The following is a 17052-nucleotide window of genomic DNA, read 5'->3' as shown; positions in this document are numbered from 1 at the left end:
TAAACAGAATGATGTTTCTCGCTTGAGGAAAGAATATGTCATTATCGCCCAAACCCACATGCTTTCTGATGTCAATGTCAAGACTTTAGAGACACTTCAAGAAGATTTAAGGACTCAATGTCACAAGCTTGCATACTTGGTGTGGATGTGATCGTTGTAACTTTTTACTTAGTTTTAGCTCTCATTCTTTTCTTTCATTCATTTTTTTAATTAAGATGTAAAAAAGTCAAGCATTTGTTAGTCAGATTTATTTATTAATAAAAATGAGACTTTTTTTTTTGGTAGTGACTGAACTCAAGTGGTTTCCCCAAATTGCCTATGTACCCTTCAAAGAGAGGGGATCAAGTCAAACGTAGTTCCATTTTTATTTTATTTTTTTTACGCTTTAACTTTTGCCAAGACAAAGAAATATTTAATCTTGCGAGCATATGTCCTAACTTTTGCCTAAGTCGCCTTTTCAGGTTTTCAACTTAGCGGACTTTTTTTTTTTTTGTATGTCGTATGCATCATACGGGTTAGGAGCGTCACTTGTCTTGAGTTTGATCGAAGAAGGATAAATTCACGTCCTTGGAACAAAGTTTAATTGAGGGTCAAAGACGACTTATTCTCAACCAAACTTGTGAAGACCTTTCTTAAGCATTTTGGAGAACAAAAGAAATCCTTTGAATTCGTCTTGATTTTTTCAGCCTTAAAAGTGGATGAATGACACTTTTGTATTGTGTTTGATATTCTTCCACGAGCTTGTTGAAGAATGTGTCAAGCTTGGACTTGGTTTTAATCCAAGAGTGGTAAACATGTGTTTTTGGAGCAAAATTTAATTGGGGGTCAATGATGACTTGATCTCAAGTAAACTTATCAACAATTTCCTCAAGTGTTTTGAAAAACCCAACCTTGTTTTCTTTAGCTTTGAAGGTGGATGAATGACACTTTTGTTTGTGTTTGATATTCTTCCATGAGCTTGTTGAAGAATGTTTGAAGTTTGATTTTGACTTTTAAAGCTTTATTTTTGGATTTAGCTTTTGGGTTGCATCACCCTTTTGAGAATGCGTCATGTTGAAAGAAAAGAACACTTGTATGTAGAGAAGTTGAAGATTTTAGTTTGGAATCTCCGAATTTGACTTATTTAATACAAAGAGTTTGTTCCCCAGTTTAAGAAGTTTGCCAATAATAATAATTATTATTATTTTTTATTTTTTTACTATAGTTTAAGCTTTTGTAGGATAGGAGTAATATGCAGTTTAGGCTCATGCTTTAAGGAGCATCACCGGAATACTGAGGTTTGAAAACAATTGTGGTAAAATTTGATGTCATGCTCTCTTCATCATCATTAGTGAAAGTGATGGTTGCACAACATGTTGCACAATTGTAGCATTTGTTCTCAAATTGTTTTGCCCCCTTTATTTTTGTAGCATAGAGTGATGGATTCCTATGTATCTGGATCAATGCAATTTGTGTTTCCTTAGAAAGTTGCAACATTTCATAGATACCAAAGAATGAGAGTAAGCATTGTAGATTTACTACTACCTCATCCACTTCCTTGGTTTTGCTCTACTCTATACCAAGAGTGTTTTCTTCATCTTCACTTAGTTCATCTTCATCCAAATTTTCATGACAAGAGACTATATGGGTTGATGTCATTATCCTTCTATTGAGGAACTCTAGAGGAAAGTATTCTCCTAAGGTGACAAGGGTGATGAGCTTCTATACCAAAAGGTTATCAACCTGTACGATATCTTGTTTTCTTTTGGGTTTCTTTTCTTCTTTCTTTTTCGGATATCGATGAAATTTTGCTTATGTTGTTTCTTTGGGTATAGATGAGATTCTTGCTTCTTGTGAGGTCTTCTCCGTGTCACTAATGTCCAACCTTCTTTGTTATATAACATTGATTCATTATCAAAATAGAAGTGAAGAAGGGTGTCTTGACATGACACTTGTGGTTGCTTTGGTTTCGATGACTCACATTGGATAGTACCGATTCATGCCTCCAGGGTCTTAGGTGGAACATGTTATGAAACAGGATCGAGGGACCCAAATGTGACTGTAGCATGATTTGACTCTACTACTTCATCTAGATCCAGATGAATTCTTCCTTGTTTTGCAAGTTTCATTATGAGATCTTTTAAGATGAAACATTTCTCCACCGGGTGACTGATAATTCAATGGTAATGACAATAGTTCGGATCATTAACACGACCCATTTTTTCTGGACGTTTTCACTCAGGTAGCTCAATAACCTTTTTCTAGAGCAAGTCTTCCAACATGCTAGGCACATTAGAGTTAGGAAAATGATACTTCTTCTCCTCTAATTCCTTCAAGGTGAACCAATACCTCTTATTTTCCTGGGTTGGTCTAACCTCTTTTACTTCTTTATTTTTATCTCGCACTGAGATTTTTATAGGAGTCGTATTTACCATCATTGAGTCCTGGATGGGTTTTATTGAATTTTTATCACTTGCTTTCCCATTGTGTATTTCTCTTTGTTGGTCAATGATAAGGTCTTTTTTAGCACCATGGTTGGCTATGTTGAGCTCCATGTCATGTGCTCAAGTAGCTAATTCTTCAAATGTACAGGGTCATATCCCTTGGAGGATGTATAGGAGACTCCAATGCCTTCCTTGTATGCACATTTCCACGGCTGATACCTCAGATAATCTATTTTTGTAGTCAAGGGTTAAGGAATGCCAACGGTTGATATAGTCTACAACCGGCTCGTTTTTCCATTGCTTAGTGTTAGTAAGCTCCATCATGCTTACAGTTCGTCGGGTGCTATAGAAACGATTGAGGAATGCACGTTTCATTTAGTCCTAACTATCGATACACTCAAGTGTAAGGTTTATGTACCAATCGAAAGCATTCCCTCGGAGAGAACAAACAAATTGTTTAACTAATAACTCACCATTTGTACCTGCATTATTACAGGTTTCAACGAAATGGGTAACATGTTGTTTTGGATTTCCTTTCCCTTCAAATGATTGAAATTTTGAAGGTTGATAACCCACAGGCATACGTAAGTTATCAATCCTCTTAGTGTAAGGTTTAGAGTACATGAGCGTACTCTATGAGGGTCCACTGTACCGTGCTCTAATGGTGTTAGTTATCATGTCTTGAAGTTGTTGGACAGATAATGATGCCACTGATGCAGATTCCGCCGTTTTGTTTCTCAACTTGTATTGTCCTATATATATGTGGTGCATCATCGAGAGAAAATGCAACATTCGGAAGGTGGTTGAGTCCTTGATTTGACTCACCCATATTTTGTACTTGTGCCTCAACCTTGTTTATGTGGGAGGCTATTTGCATATTCTTCTCCTCGACTGTCTTGGTGAGTTTGGCGACGACGCGAGCCATCTCTGCTAATTGTTCCTCTATGGATGTAGTGTTGGTTTCCATTACCGGCATAGTCATCGAAAGGGAGAAGTAAAAGAGTTGGAGCGATTGGAATAGTTTTCTTCATTTGACATTCCAGTTGGCGATCCAGAGCATGAGCCGGTGCTAGAGTTGGCATCGGTAACAGAGTAAGGAGATTTATCCCCAAAGTCCTGTAGTGTTAAAGGGAGTTTTCCCCCGTTACGAGGACTATGGTTCTTTACCCCCAAAGAGACCAAGGTGATGAGTGGTTTGTGCTCATCATGTGTTCTTACCGGTTTTAGCAAACAAGCAGACTCACTTATTTGTTTTGTTGAGATTGAAGATGTTGATTTTTCTTTGCTATGAGTCATGGGGCCTGTAGCGGTGTCATGTGTCGATCGTGCAATGACGATCTTGTCATTGCCCTTGTTGACATGCACAACTTGAGTTTTTTTGGGTGTCATCGACGTAGTAGAGATCAATCTTCTAAGAAAATAGATGAAAGATAAAGAGGTCCCACCAGGCGTGTCAGAAATTTGTACGCACAAATTTCGTTAATTTGGTCATGCAAAATTAGTAAAACAAATAGAAAAATAATATGAACAAAATATTTATTAAAATTGAAAATATTATGGGTACAATCTCAAAAATAATATTCTTTCCAAAAGAATATTTTCTCTCTGATTCTTTTACCTTGATAACAATTTAGAAGACGACGATGACGTTTTCTGGATTTCAAAGATCAATCGAGGGCAACAATTGGCTTACTCTTGAATGAACTCGTTGAATGACGAAGAACATGTGTAGTAGTTTATCGAACTTGTAGGGAGATTTGATGATACTTTTTCTTTTGTATGAAGTCGCCTTTGGGTTTTTCTCCTTAAGATTTCCTTTTGGATTTTTCTGATTTCTGATTTTCTCCCCCTTTTTGATAGAAGACAACTCTATTTATAAGAGAAGATAGGGAATTTAAATTTCAAATTTCTGAATTTTAGTTGCTTAATTCAAGGGATTTAGTTTCTTAATTTTAGCAAATTTTATTTTCCAAGGAAGTTTTACATAATAATAATAATAATAATAATAATAATAATTTTATTTATTATTATTATCATTTTTTTATAGTTGGAGATTAGGGAAACTTATCCATAAAAGGATTTTTTTTTTAATTTATTCATTTTGAAGACCAAATTAGTGGTAATTTAGTCCACTAATTTTTTTATATCTACAATATCATTAAGTTATTTTATCAAATATATTTAATTTATTTAATAACTTAAATTAAGTTATTAAGTTGATTTCCTAGGCGTCGTGCGATCCGGAGAGCCACCCATAATAACAATTTACGTCCGACACATAGTAATTTGTCCAGGCCGCCGAGATTTTCAAAACGAAGTCACCCGGTAAACCACGTCGTTTGAGCATCCTTTTCAAAAGTGTACATGCGAAGCACGCTGAATTGCCCAATTTGCACTCCCTGTTCCCGCTCTTTTTTCCAATCGTTCCCGCGCCGAGAACCACGCGTAAAAAATTAAAAATCTCTCAATCTCTCTCTGCCAGTCTGTGGAGGTGGAAGAGAGATGCTGGGGAGGGTGAGACCCTTATCTTCTTCTTCATCGTCGTCCTTGGACAGCTTGGAGAGGCCATCTCCGAAGATAATCAAGCATGATTCTCTCTCTATTTACGGTATTCTTCTTCTTTTCCTTGTATTTTATAGTGTTATACTGTTTGCTTCTTCGCTTTCTCCTTCAACTGGGGTTTTTGTTTTTAGTGCGGAAACTTGAAAATGGATGTGGGTTTGTTGTGATTCCCTTGTGCTGTTCAAAATTATGGGAAATAGAGAGTTGATCTAGTTGGAGATCTTGTTGTATTACTGAAATTCATCCACAATTTTAGGATTGGGGCATAAAAACGGAGGTTAGGGGAAAAACAGTAGGACATGGAATCATTATAATAATTTATTGGTAATAATTCATGAATTGTTCAACAAATCTGCAACTTCCTCCTTGGTTGGGTTGTTGTGAGGATTTTGATTGTCCCAACCCATGACTTGTTGAGACCTCATTCTTTTTGTTCACCACGTATTTGATAATTTGCCTAAAATGTAATTTCATATGTTTGCCACTCTTTTTGTTGAGAAAAAAAAAGGCCTTAATAAGGTGCAATTGTATAATTTCTACTGATTTATCCATTCGAATCACAAGGGCGGAGGGAGGAGGAATAATGAATGGATTGATACTTGATACGCACAAGTTAACCGGAACCTATAATGAATACACTAGTTAGGAACCGTGCCCTGGACGGTTGAAAAGAATGGGAAAGAAAATTTATTACCCAGAAGGATCAATCGATGCCCTGTCCAAATGGTATAAGTGGCTCATTAAAACTTCCTTGAATTCATGCCATGAAGATGTTTTTATTTCTTAGGTGTTGCTTCTTCACTAATAGCCTACCACTTGGTTGTTACATCAGTTCATTTCGTCGGGTTCCTTCACTTATATATTTGATCTTACACTTAAATTCCATATCTTCCATCCCACATCTTGGTTATGACATGGGATTGTTTGGTATCTTGTAGCCATCTTTTATTTGCTAATTGTGTTTTGATATTCTCTGTTTCACCATTACAGAGAATGTCAAGGTATCATTGCCATAGTTGTTAACTCATAGAACGTATTGTGTATTGTTTTTCTATATGTTGTTTTTTATTTTTATTTTAATTTTAATTTTATTTTTTTATCATGTATCATCTCATATCGAGTCTCGTAAGTTTTTTATATGGTGAAAAATTAAGTAGAAGAAAATATGTATTTGTTTACATATATATTAGAAGCATGAAATATAGAACAATCTATAATCACATTTTGGAATTTAAAGACTTTAAACTGTATTGTATGATATGAAAACATTGAATACTAGAATTTTGAAAAGTTAAATTTAACAAAATGTGAGATTAATATATAAATCCATTACAAAACTCACAAAAACAAAGTTTTTAAATTTTTAGATCTAAATTTTACTAGACATATGTACGTGATTTTTATTATTGATATCTATGATATTATATGTCATCTATGAAGTTCCAACTTTTTATATTTACAGAACAAATATATTAAATAAAAGTTTTTATTCATTGGGTACTATCATTTTCAATGTCAAAATTCAAATGGAAAATTCTCCTGTATTCATCATAAGAATAAATTTATTTAGCTTCCAACATGATCTTTGATAATAAGAACGTAGTTTTTTTTTTATATAGGATTATTTTACTTATCTTTTCCTTTTATGATCAATTTCTAACTTTTATAATGTATTTTAAACAATTAATATAACAATTATTTAAAAAAATTGAATTTGATTCTTGTTCTAAAATTATAAAAAATAATTAAAGTTGTATGTATCATTGTGTTGTTATATTTGTATCAAATCGAATATCATATATGTATCTTAAGATGTACTTATGATATGATACAAATTGTGATATGTCTCCATTTTTTTTCATAAAAAATGTGTTTTATTGTAGATTTTTAACAACTATGACTGTTGCTACGAGTCTATGACAAGCCTATAGTTTTAGAAGGCAGAAGAATTGAGTTGTGTTTATGAAGTTCCTTTTTCTTTGTTGTAGAGGCTACAATAATGAAGCTTAAACTAGCTTCTCAGCGTGACATAAGCTCAATCCAGGAGGAGGCAATGACAATCGAAACTGATGCTACTTCTGCAAGTGTTTCAGCAAGTTCCCAGAATGAATTAAGCTTACCCTCTATGGAGGCAATTGAAATGGAAACAAGCAAGCAGACAAATTGTTCTGCTAGTGTCTCCAAGAGTTATCAACACTACCCAAGCTCATCCTATGAGGAGGCAATGACAATAGACGCAACTGGCCTTTCACCAGGTTGTAGTGATTGTCAGTCTATGATCAACTCGGTGAAGCAGCAAAGAAACAGGAATTTATCAATTGCAGACCTGTTTTCCAAGTATAAGAGTTCTCAACATGCTCAAAGCTCAGCATATGAGGAGACAATGTAAGATAGCGGTGGTTCTTCTAATGATGGTCCATCTATGGGCAGCGTGTGACAACAACTGGAGCCAGGAGTCTTATCAATTCTTTATCAGCTTTTGCAATGTAAGATTAGAATTTGTGTCTGTGATCTTAATTAGTCATAAAAACAGAGGGCACTGCCCACTGACCACAACACTGAAAAGTGGGACACCTATTCTTTGTTGTAGTTTCCACCATACTGGTAGGTGTTTGTCCCCTGATTTCAAGTTCATCAGCTTATAAAACAAATAAGCATTTGGTTTGACCATGGAAATACGTCAATTCTTTTCTTTTCCATTTTTCTTTTTCGTTAGTTTCTGGTTTTTATTTCATTGCATCTTTTTGAGGCCTTCATTCATGTTCCAAAAAGCCAAGTTGGGTTGGCAGGATTCATTTTTGGTTTTAGTGACCCAAAAAGGGGTTTCTTAACAGAAACATAATAGAATGATCCTCTTTTTTTCCTTATTAACTGAGGCCTGCGGGGTAGTTAGATAATCATGTGAATTGGTGTAAGAGTAAGAAATCAAGGACAAGAAAGCATTAAAGCTTAAAATTTCCAAACATTTCTCATACAACATCACTGATGGAAAAATGGCAATTTCACATGGCCTCAATTGAATTGTTAGGGGCCACACAAATGAAGAATTTATCTGATAAAATATAAGTGATTGGAAGAGAGAACTCATTCAAAACTGGAAGGCTCAAGATAACTGTTCCTGTCAAAAGGTCACTCCCTCAGCCATGGTGCTTGTACAGGTGCCCATTCACATAATTCACCTTCTTTAAACCAGAGAGCTGTAGAGAAAACAAATTATCAGTGGGATCAACATGAGAAAAAGGTAACCTTGTAAAATCCCTTTGGACATGACTCAAGCAGTCCAAACCACAACACCATAAAAATTTGAAGTGATACCTCAAAACAAACGGTGACTACTGCAAAGCAGCCGAAAGTATAACATATTTGCTACAAATAATTGAAATCAGAGAACAAACGGGCTTACATATTTCACGTTTTCCATTCTCAGGGCTATCACTCCCGTGAACCACATTCCTGCCAAAAAGGTTCAGCATAAGTCCATGGCTCTCAGCAGTTTAAAACTAAAGGGCTCAAATGACATAAAATGCAACATCGACAATTAGCATCGAAGTCTGAGGGGCCCAACCTTCCTGTTTGAACTGCAAGATCTCCTCTGATTGTGCCTGGTTCTGCCTGAAGGGGATTTGTTGACCCTATTAGCTTACGTGCTGAAGCAACAACACCAACACCTTCCCAAGCCTTGCAAAGGTAAAATCATGATTGGTATCTTGAGAAAAACTTGGAATTTTCTAATACCATAGATTCAGCAATCCCTTAAGAGTTCGGATAGAAAAGATAAAAACCCAAAAGCATACCATACAAACAACCGGACCAGAAGTAATGTATTGAATTAGTTTCGGGAAGAATGACTTTTCCTTGAGATCCTTATAATGCTCCTGCAACGGTAAAACAATAAAACCCAAGTACATTATTTGAAGCCTCTGAAAGAGGATATAAAAGATTATGATTTGGTGACAGTACTAAACACAGATCAAATCAAAATAATTCCCAAGCAGGAGGCATGAATCAAGTGAAATGCATTTGTTCCTTGTGGATTGTCAGAAACAATATTATAACAACTTGGAGTGAATGTTGCAAGATCTCAAGTTTTATTTTCATTTCCTACTATTTCTCTGCAATCAAACAAAATAAAGTATGGCCTTGTCCACACCACAGACATGATATAATTTTCCTTTATTTTAATCAAACATCAAAATCACATAAATTCTATGTGATTACAAGCAAGATATCAAAATTCTGAATTTTTTTTTTTTTCACAAAGACAAATAGTGAATAATTGGGCATATATTGATACAAACCTCAGCCAATTGTTTGGGGCATTGGAATAGCTTCAAGCCAGTTAACTTGAAACCCTTCTTCTCAAACCTAGAAATGATCTCTCCAACCTAAAAACCCAACAAGATAGATAAATTCAGAACAAAAGGGCCAAACTTCAATGCTTTTTTCCCCTACTAAGCCACCGTTTGGTTGCCAAAAAATGCTCTGAAAACGAAAAGAAGATTAAATTTTGAATCTTGAATCTTGTTTTCTACACAGTGGGGTTCTGAAAGAAACACAGCTCAATTAAGCTAAAGTTGTGTGAGGTTCAATTGAGTGTGAGCCTTGTGCGTTAATAATGAAAAATCTAGTATTAAAATTTTCTTTTCCTAAATTTTCTCGGCAACCAACGGAATGTAGCAGTTCTAGAAGCTACTCACGAGGCCCCGTTGAACGCCGTCGGGTTTGACCATGATGTAAGTTTCTTCAACCTGCTCCTGTACAACAAATGAAGAAAATAAGAGGCAAACTCAAATGGACTTTCACAAATTTCCAAATCCGTTTCGAAAATTGAAAAGAAAGCGAGAGATACACAACAAATTAAGTTAACGAGGGGTGAATTCAAATGGGTTTTCACGATTTTTCAAACGGGGTTTCCCAAAATTTGCAGGCAATTGGAGCAAGAGCAAGTGAGAGAACAACAACCATGGAAGCAACCAAGTGGGGAAGGAAGATGCGGGGTTTGGTGCTGCGAGCATGAGGACGAAATGGCGAATATGAGAAAAGATTGGACGGTGAGTGGAAAGCTGCTAGGCGGCGGTAGTCGGAGCGCAGGGTAGGCTTCTGGGAGACGACGTATAAGCTGCAATGCCTCTGAGTTTGTGAATGAAGATAAAATGATGAAACAGATGGTCTCGCTCCCAACACTGCAGCGGCCTCCATTTTCTCTCCTCTCTCGTTTTGCGCTTTCTACTTGAGAGTTAGAGATTATAAATTGCTACCGGATATGGGTGAATTACAAAAGTACCCATCTATCGTTTTCTTTTTCTTTTTCTGTTCCATTTTTTTTCCCTCCTGTATGATGCCATATTCCAAACAATGGAATCAACTGAAAACAGCTAATTATGCTTTTGGAATCCATAAAATTTTCTGTGGGTTGCAGAAGTGCTCAAAGGAGAGGTAATTAGTGGTCAGCAAAGCTCTATGATTATTTTCACTAATTGCAATTCTACTCTGCTCTGAAATCTGAGAAAAATTCAGTGGAAAATCATATGAAAAGTTGCTGTTGTTCCATTTGAAGTTGGTCACTGTTCTCAAGCACTTTGAGATTTGTAGTTATGATTCTGACATTCCCTCTAAGCTTCTATATTTGATTTCCTGACTTATGTAGTAGCTGTTGAACTGATATTCATTATTGACCTATTACCCAACAGTCTAAACTTTTAGATTACATGGTGGTGGTTATGTGAATGCCATGAATTTGAACCCTTGTTTATAGAGCTCAAACACAGATTGGTGACTGGCGAGAGTTGGGGTGATAGACCTTTAGCCTGGCTTAAGTTTGTATATCATTCTACTATTTCATCACCTCATTATTTTCATTCTATCATTTTGTATATCTCTTTAATTATTTCCTTTAATATGTCTTCTCAAGTAGGAGTGGGAATGAATTTGGGCGTTATATAGGAATCTTAATAAAACCAAGATTGATTTTCCTTAATATATTAGAATTATTAATATTTGAGTTCGGTTCTCTTAGGATTTTTAATCATAATTCTATTAGGAGTTTAATTTTTATTACAAGTAGGCTGTTATACTTCATCCTATAAATATATAGAAAATATAATGTATTAAAATTTTATATAATTATTTATCATTTTTTTCATTGTTTTTCACCCTTTTCATGTGGATGATTTTTTATTTTTTATTGCTCCCATTTGGTATCAGAGCCTCACCATTAAAGACACAAACAACCAATAATAATATGATCCAACCACAGTTTCCAAAGTTCAATGAAAAAAATAATTTTGAATTTTAAAGGATCTAGATGCGATTATTGTTTGAATATCAAGATATTTAAGTAGTAGGTTAAGGATTTGTGGTATGAGTAAATCAAGTACAACTCACACAAGTACAAAAGGATAATTTGGTGAATTAAAAAAAAAATAAAAATTGAAGGTTCTATTTTTGAGAAGATTGCAAATGCAACCATGACAAAAAGGTAGAGATATCCTTGTGAACACTTACAAAAGCGTAGAGAATGTGTAGAAGGTCCAATTATAGATTTTGAGATGATAATTCAAGTTTCTTTAGATGGAGAAATAGAAAAAAGAGCCTTCGACTATTTTTTGTGGACATAAAATCTTGTTAATAAGATGAAATCTAATGGCAAAAACATTTAAAATCTCCAAGTTATGGAGAATTTTTTTTGAATTTTAACCATGAGATTTTAGTACAAGGTAATTACAATAATTGAAGAATCGAAAGACCTTAGTACCATGACGTTGGATGAATTGATAGGTTCCTTGCAAGCTCATGAATAAAGCTTTGATGAAAGGTCCCAAATTGAGGCGGAAGAGACCTTATAAAGCTAACTATGTCTTAAAAAAGAAAAAGAGAGGAGTCTCAAAATAATTCTAAATGAAGAAAGGTCAAAATTAGCAAAACATAGGATAAAGAAATTCTTGATCAAGCCAAAAAGGAAGAAGAGATAATACTTCAACTCAAAGAAATAATAAATCTCATATCCAATTTTATAATCACGAAAAATACAACCATTACAAGTTAGAATGTCGAGTTAGGAGACCAAGTGAGAGGAATTTTTAGGCTAATGTTATAGAAGGTAAAGGTGAAAATTCTGAGACCTTGTTATTAGCTTGTAGTGCTAGAAAGGACGAAAATAAAAGTAGATGGATTTTGGATACATGTTGTAGTAATCATATGTGAGGTAGGAAAGAGATGTTTTTCGAGTTGGATGACGCTTTTAATTTAGAGGTAAAATTTGGGAATGACACAATAGTATCAATTAAGGGTAGATATAAAATTTTCATTAAATTCAAGGATGAATCCCAAAATTTTATCTCTGCTGTGTTGTATATTTAAAGTCTTCATCAAAATCTATAAAGTATGTGTTAACTTTGAGGAAAAGGGTATGATATGTAGATCTACAAGGGCATCTATACATTGTTTTAGTTATATAATTGATGATAAAAATTGGTTATGAAACTCACATTTTGGACATTTAAATTTTAGAAATCTAAAATTACTTGCTACTAAGAAGAGGGTTTTTAGGTTGCTTTTTATTAATTCTTCAAATGAAGTTTGTGAAACATGTGCTTGGAGAAAAAACATAAAGATTATTTTTTTTTCTATAGGCAAATCATGGAGAGTTAGGAAGCCTCTCAAGTTGATTCATTCATATCTATGTTCAGTGGAGCTTCCCTCAAATTGAGATCATAAGCATTTTATACCTTTTATTGATGATTTTAGTTTGAAGGCTTTGGTTTATTTTTTTTTAAAGCAAAAGACATATGGATGCAAAAATTTAAATTTTTTTAAAGTTTATGTGGAAAAATAAAGTAGACATACTATCAAATTTTTGAAAACATATAAGGGTATTGAATATATTATTTTGTGATGAATTTTTGAAAAAATGTGGTTTTGAATATCAACTACTGTAAGGTACACTCTATAACAAAATAGCATTGAAGATAGAAAAAATAGAACAATTATGTATATGGTGAGGTGCATGTTGCGCTTAAAACAATTGCCTAAATTTTTTTGGGTTGAAGTAGTTTCTTGTACAACTTATTTATTAAGTGCCCTACTAAAAGTGTTTATGAAAAGACCCTACAAGAAGGTTGGAGTCATAGGAGGCCTAACATTGATTATCTAAGTATGTTTGGTTTCATATCATATGCTCATGTGTTTGATGCATTATGGAAAAAAACTTTATGATAAAGGTGAAAAGTGAATTTTTATTAGTTATAGATAAGTGAAAAACAACTATAAATTATGCAATCCACAAACCAAGAAGGCTATTATAAGTCGAGATGTGATTTTGATAAGCAAGTAGGATAGAATTGGTCCTTGAATGAAGAAAGAACCATCAAGTTTTCACATTTATCTTGAAGGGTAAGTGAAGATCAAAGTATGCAACTTACTATTGCACCATTTATGACTCTATGTTCAATAGAGTCATTAAGATGTTCACAACATTAACATGTTTTACTTGCATGCTTGCAAAATTATTTGGTTGGTAATGACAATGACCCAACAAGTCAACAATTGATGCATTTTGCTTTATTTGCAGATTGTGATCCATTAAGTTTTGAGGAAGTTGCTCAAGATGATTGTTGGCTTAAAGTTATGGATGAAAAAATTTATGCAATTGAGAAAAATAATACAAGGGAGTTTATTAATCTCCCTAATTCTAAAAATCCAATTAGTATCAAATGGTTGTATAAAAACCAAGTACAAAAAAATAAAAATAAAAAAATGGTGAAGTTGATCGCTTCAAGGCAAGATTGGTGGCAAAATGTTATAAGCAAAATCCAAGTATTGATCATGTTGAATTTTTGCACCTATTGTTAGACTTGACATTGTTCATATGATTATCTCTCGTGTTGTACAAAATAATTGGAAAAAATTTCAAATACATGTAAATTACCTTCTTGAATGGCAAATTAGAAGAAGAGGTATATGTTGAACAACCTCAATGATATGTGATAAAAGAGGATGAAGAAAAGGTCTATAAGCTACAAAAGGTCTATGTGGATTGAAACATGCACAAAAAGCATGGTACCCATGTATTGATATCTATTTTGTTAGGAACGGATTTCAAAGATGTCCTTACAAACACACTTTAAATGTTAAATCTAATTTCCAAGGTGATGTTCTAATTGTGTGTTTGCATGTGGATGATTTAATTATGATTGGTACTAATTTGGAAATGATTGTAGAATTCAAAGAATTGAAGATTGGTTAGTATGAGATGACATATATGGGATGGATGTCTTATTTTCTTGGGGTTAAAGTAATTCAAGTAGATAATGATATCTTTGTTTTTCATAAGAAGTATGCAAGTGATGTTCTTGTTGGGAAACTTGGATATCTCCATTCCCAACCTAGGATCTTTTAGGGTACATAAAATCTATTCTTGGGGCTCTCTAAAACTAATTTCGGTGGAAACTATGGGCATTTAAAAACCTAGATTTAGAAATTAGGGATGCCTTACCTTAGATTTGAATGTTTCCAAATCAATTTGAATTTGATGAAGTCATAAGAGTGAATTGAAAGCCTGGCCAACCAAGCATCATTTCACCTAATCACCCTCTCTCATAGATCTAAGCATTAGAGAAAAAATGGTCTTCTTTATAGAGGGGAAGACTAGGGTTTCTATTTGGAATCTCAAAGTAAAGAGTAAAAAATCGAAGCCTTAAGGGGGTTTATATAGACTTCCCTATAAGCTTAAGTGACTTGAGTCCACTTGGGCTTGTGTAACTTAAAATAGCCTATTTGGGCCTTAATTAATTAATTAACCTAGTCCAAAAAGATCATTTATATGATTAAGTGCAACCTTACACTTTTAAAAAAACGTTCTTATGCACACATATGAATTAGAAACCTAAAAATACTCTTAAAAACCTTCCACCATGAATTAGTAGAATGAATAAGGACCATTGGGACCCATAGAAAAAATACTGTCTTCCTCATAATACAATCCCAAAGTTGACTCAACATCCCATTATATAAAGGCAACTACACTATAGTATCCTATGAAATTATAATGACATAAAACACGGGTTTGTGACCTACTATTTATCACATGCAGACTCCTTATGAATTAGTGTTTGTTATCTAATGAGGTATATGCTATCAACCTCTTCAGATTACATCTCTAGTCCTTAATTTACAAATTTTTTTATTATGTGATCAATTAACATACTCTAACTCATAAAAGTATATGTCAAATTTCACTTAAGGAATTATTACCATCACATATTTCATGATCACATGCCTTTAGAATCACCTAAGTGGACACATTGTCTCTATCCCATGAGATATTGTGATGCCTTTATTAAGAATACTTATTGTCACTAATCTCTATCAAGAGTGACCTAATTCGTAGGGTATATATGACCACCTTAGGGTCTCACCCATAGATCAAAGCCTCGTAATGAATTCACCACAGACTTAATATCCTCTAAGGTTGAGAGTCCATGCAGTATAGTAGCTTGCTGAATCATGTCTACCTCATAGTCAATGTCATGATTAATTGTAGGTCTTGTTTAGTTTGTAACCATACACATTGGTGCACTCACCATAGGAAACCTATCTTGATGATTAAGACCAATCATCTATTCAATTAGAAGATTGTACACTACAATCTCAAATGGATTGCCTAAGTTCATGAACCGGTTATGAATAAATCATGCATATACTTGCAAGAAACCAATGACTTGGATATTTTTTGTAATTCCTAATACACCTAAGTTATGTACAATGCAAGAAATTTCAACTTGAATGCTTAATATATACAATGCATAAACGAGATAAAGGAAAGAATCAGAATGAGAAATATAAATATTAACGAATTCTATTTATTGTTACATCATGTCATGCTTTTAAAAGCTCTATCCCAACAATTCTTAAAAAAATAAAGTTGGAATCATGCAATCCTATTCTAACTCCAGTTTAAGAAAGATTGAAATAGGAAAATACAACTCAATTGAGTTGGTTGATCCTACAATTTTTAGAAGAATGTTTGGAATTTTTCATATTTGACTATTAAAGACCAAATATCGTATTTAGAGTTAGATTTATAAGTAGATTCATGAAGTCTCTATGGTAGTCTCACTTACAAGTAGAAAAACATATCTTATGATACATTAAAAGTACACAAATTGATGGTAATTTTTATGCATATGGTAAAATGATTGAGTTTGTTAGATACATAGATAGTGATTGGACAAGTACTACGGAGAAGCAAAAAAGTACTTCGAGTTTGCATTTATTATTGGTTCGGGAGTTTTTTCTTGGCCATCAAAATAATAATAGGTAGTTGCTTTGTTAGCAACAAAAGTTGAGTATATTGTAGCTACGTACTAGTGTGCTACTCAAGCAATATGGTTGCATCAAATTCTTTTTAACTTAAAGCTTGCTTAAGAAGTTCCCACAAAATTTTTTTGTGACAATAAATTAGCAATTGCATTGACTAAGAATTCGGTTTTTCATGGAAAAAGCAAACATATTAATATCAAATTTCACAACATTTGTGATTTGTTGAAAGACAGAAATTTTACTTGAGTTTTGTTCTTCTAAAAATCAAGTTGCAAACATTTTTTACAAAGCCAATCAAGGTGGAAGCATTGCTCAAGTTAAAGAATGTGAAACCAAGGTTTGGTTAATCTTGATTTTGATGAAAACAAAACAAGGTTTAGAACTAATGATTATATTTCAAGTGTGATTAGGCAAGACGATTTCCAAAGTGGCAATCACAAAGACAAATCAAGCCAAGGAGAAATCATGAAGAAGAAGACTACCTCAAAGAGAAGTGTTTTTCAAGACCCAAGTTTCATAAGATCTCTTTGCAAAGTTGTTGGTGCACTAGGATTTTCATGCATTACATTATTTACTTATGCACCAAAATCATCCAAGAGTTATTTTGTTTTAAATATTTTAAGAATTGAATGATTTCATGTTTTTCAACTAAAACCTTGTGTTAAATGTTTTTCAAACTTATTTTAAAAGGTTTTAAGTTAAAAAAGTTGGTTGTTGAGCCAAAAGATGGCTCAACTGGTTGAGGAAT

General features: G+C 33.7%; 2 protein-coding genes across 2 annotated transcripts; one reads left to right on the top strand and one right to left on the bottom strand.

Moving 5' to 3' along the window:
* The first annotated feature begins 4722 nt into the window (after positions 1-4722).
* On the top strand, positions 4723-7684 carry LOC117904875. Its single transcript, XM_034817682.1, has 2 exons — positions 4723-5031; positions 6974-7684. Exons 1-2 carry the CDS (start codon positions 4926-4928, stop codon positions 7372-7374), a joined length of 507 nt encoding a protein of 168 aa, XP_034673573.1. The 5' UTR covers positions 4723-4925; the 3' UTR covers positions 7375-7684.
* A 226-nt stretch (positions 7685-7910) lies between these two features.
* On the bottom strand, positions 7911-10207 carry LOC117903978 (nucleoside diphosphate kinase 2, chloroplastic). Its single transcript, XM_034816507.1, has 7 exons — positions 9948-10207; positions 9683-9739; positions 9284-9370; positions 8780-8860; positions 8551-8663; positions 8389-8438; positions 7911-8182 (listed from the first exon to the last, which is right to left on the bottom strand). Exons 1-7 carry the CDS (start codon positions 10182-10184, stop codon positions 8115-8117), a joined length of 693 nt encoding a protein of 230 aa, XP_034672398.1. The 5' UTR covers positions 10185-10207; the 3' UTR covers positions 7911-8114.
* Between the last annotated feature and the right edge of the window lie 6845 nt (positions 10208-17052).

The sequence above is a fragment of the Vitis riparia genome, chromosome 17, assembly GCF_004353265.1.
Source record: "Vitis riparia cultivar Riparia Gloire de Montpellier isolate 1030 chromosome 17, EGFV_Vit.rip_1.0, whole genome shotgun sequence".
Taxonomy (NCBI): Eukaryota; Viridiplantae; Streptophyta; class Magnoliopsida; order Vitales; family Vitaceae; genus Vitis; species Vitis riparia.
This window is presented reverse-complemented; position numbering and strand designations above follow the sequence as displayed.

Excerpts from the sequence above, each read along its gene's own strand:
- LOC117904875 (XM_034817682.1), top strand. The coding sequence starts at position 4,926 with ATGCTGGGGAGGGTGAGACCCTTATCTTCTTCTTCATCGTCGTCCTTG. Across the intron at positions 5,032-6,973 it reads TGATTCTCTCTCTATTTACG|AGGCTACAATAATGAAGCTT; the intron begins GTATTCTTCTTC and ends TCTTTGTTGTAG.
- LOC117903978 (XM_034816507.1), bottom strand. The coding sequence starts at position 10,184 with ATGGAGGCCGCTGCAGTGTTGGGAGCGAGACCATCTGTTTCATCATTT. Across the intron at positions 9,371-9,682 it reads ACGGCGTTCAACGGGGCCTC|GTTGGAGAGATCATTTCTAG; the intron begins GTGAGTAGCTTC and ends TTGGGTTTTTAG. Across the intron at positions 8,439-8,550 it reads CTTGCAGTTCAAACAGGAAG|GAATGTGGTTCACGGGAGTG; the intron begins GTTGGGCCCCTC and ends CCTTTTTGGCAG.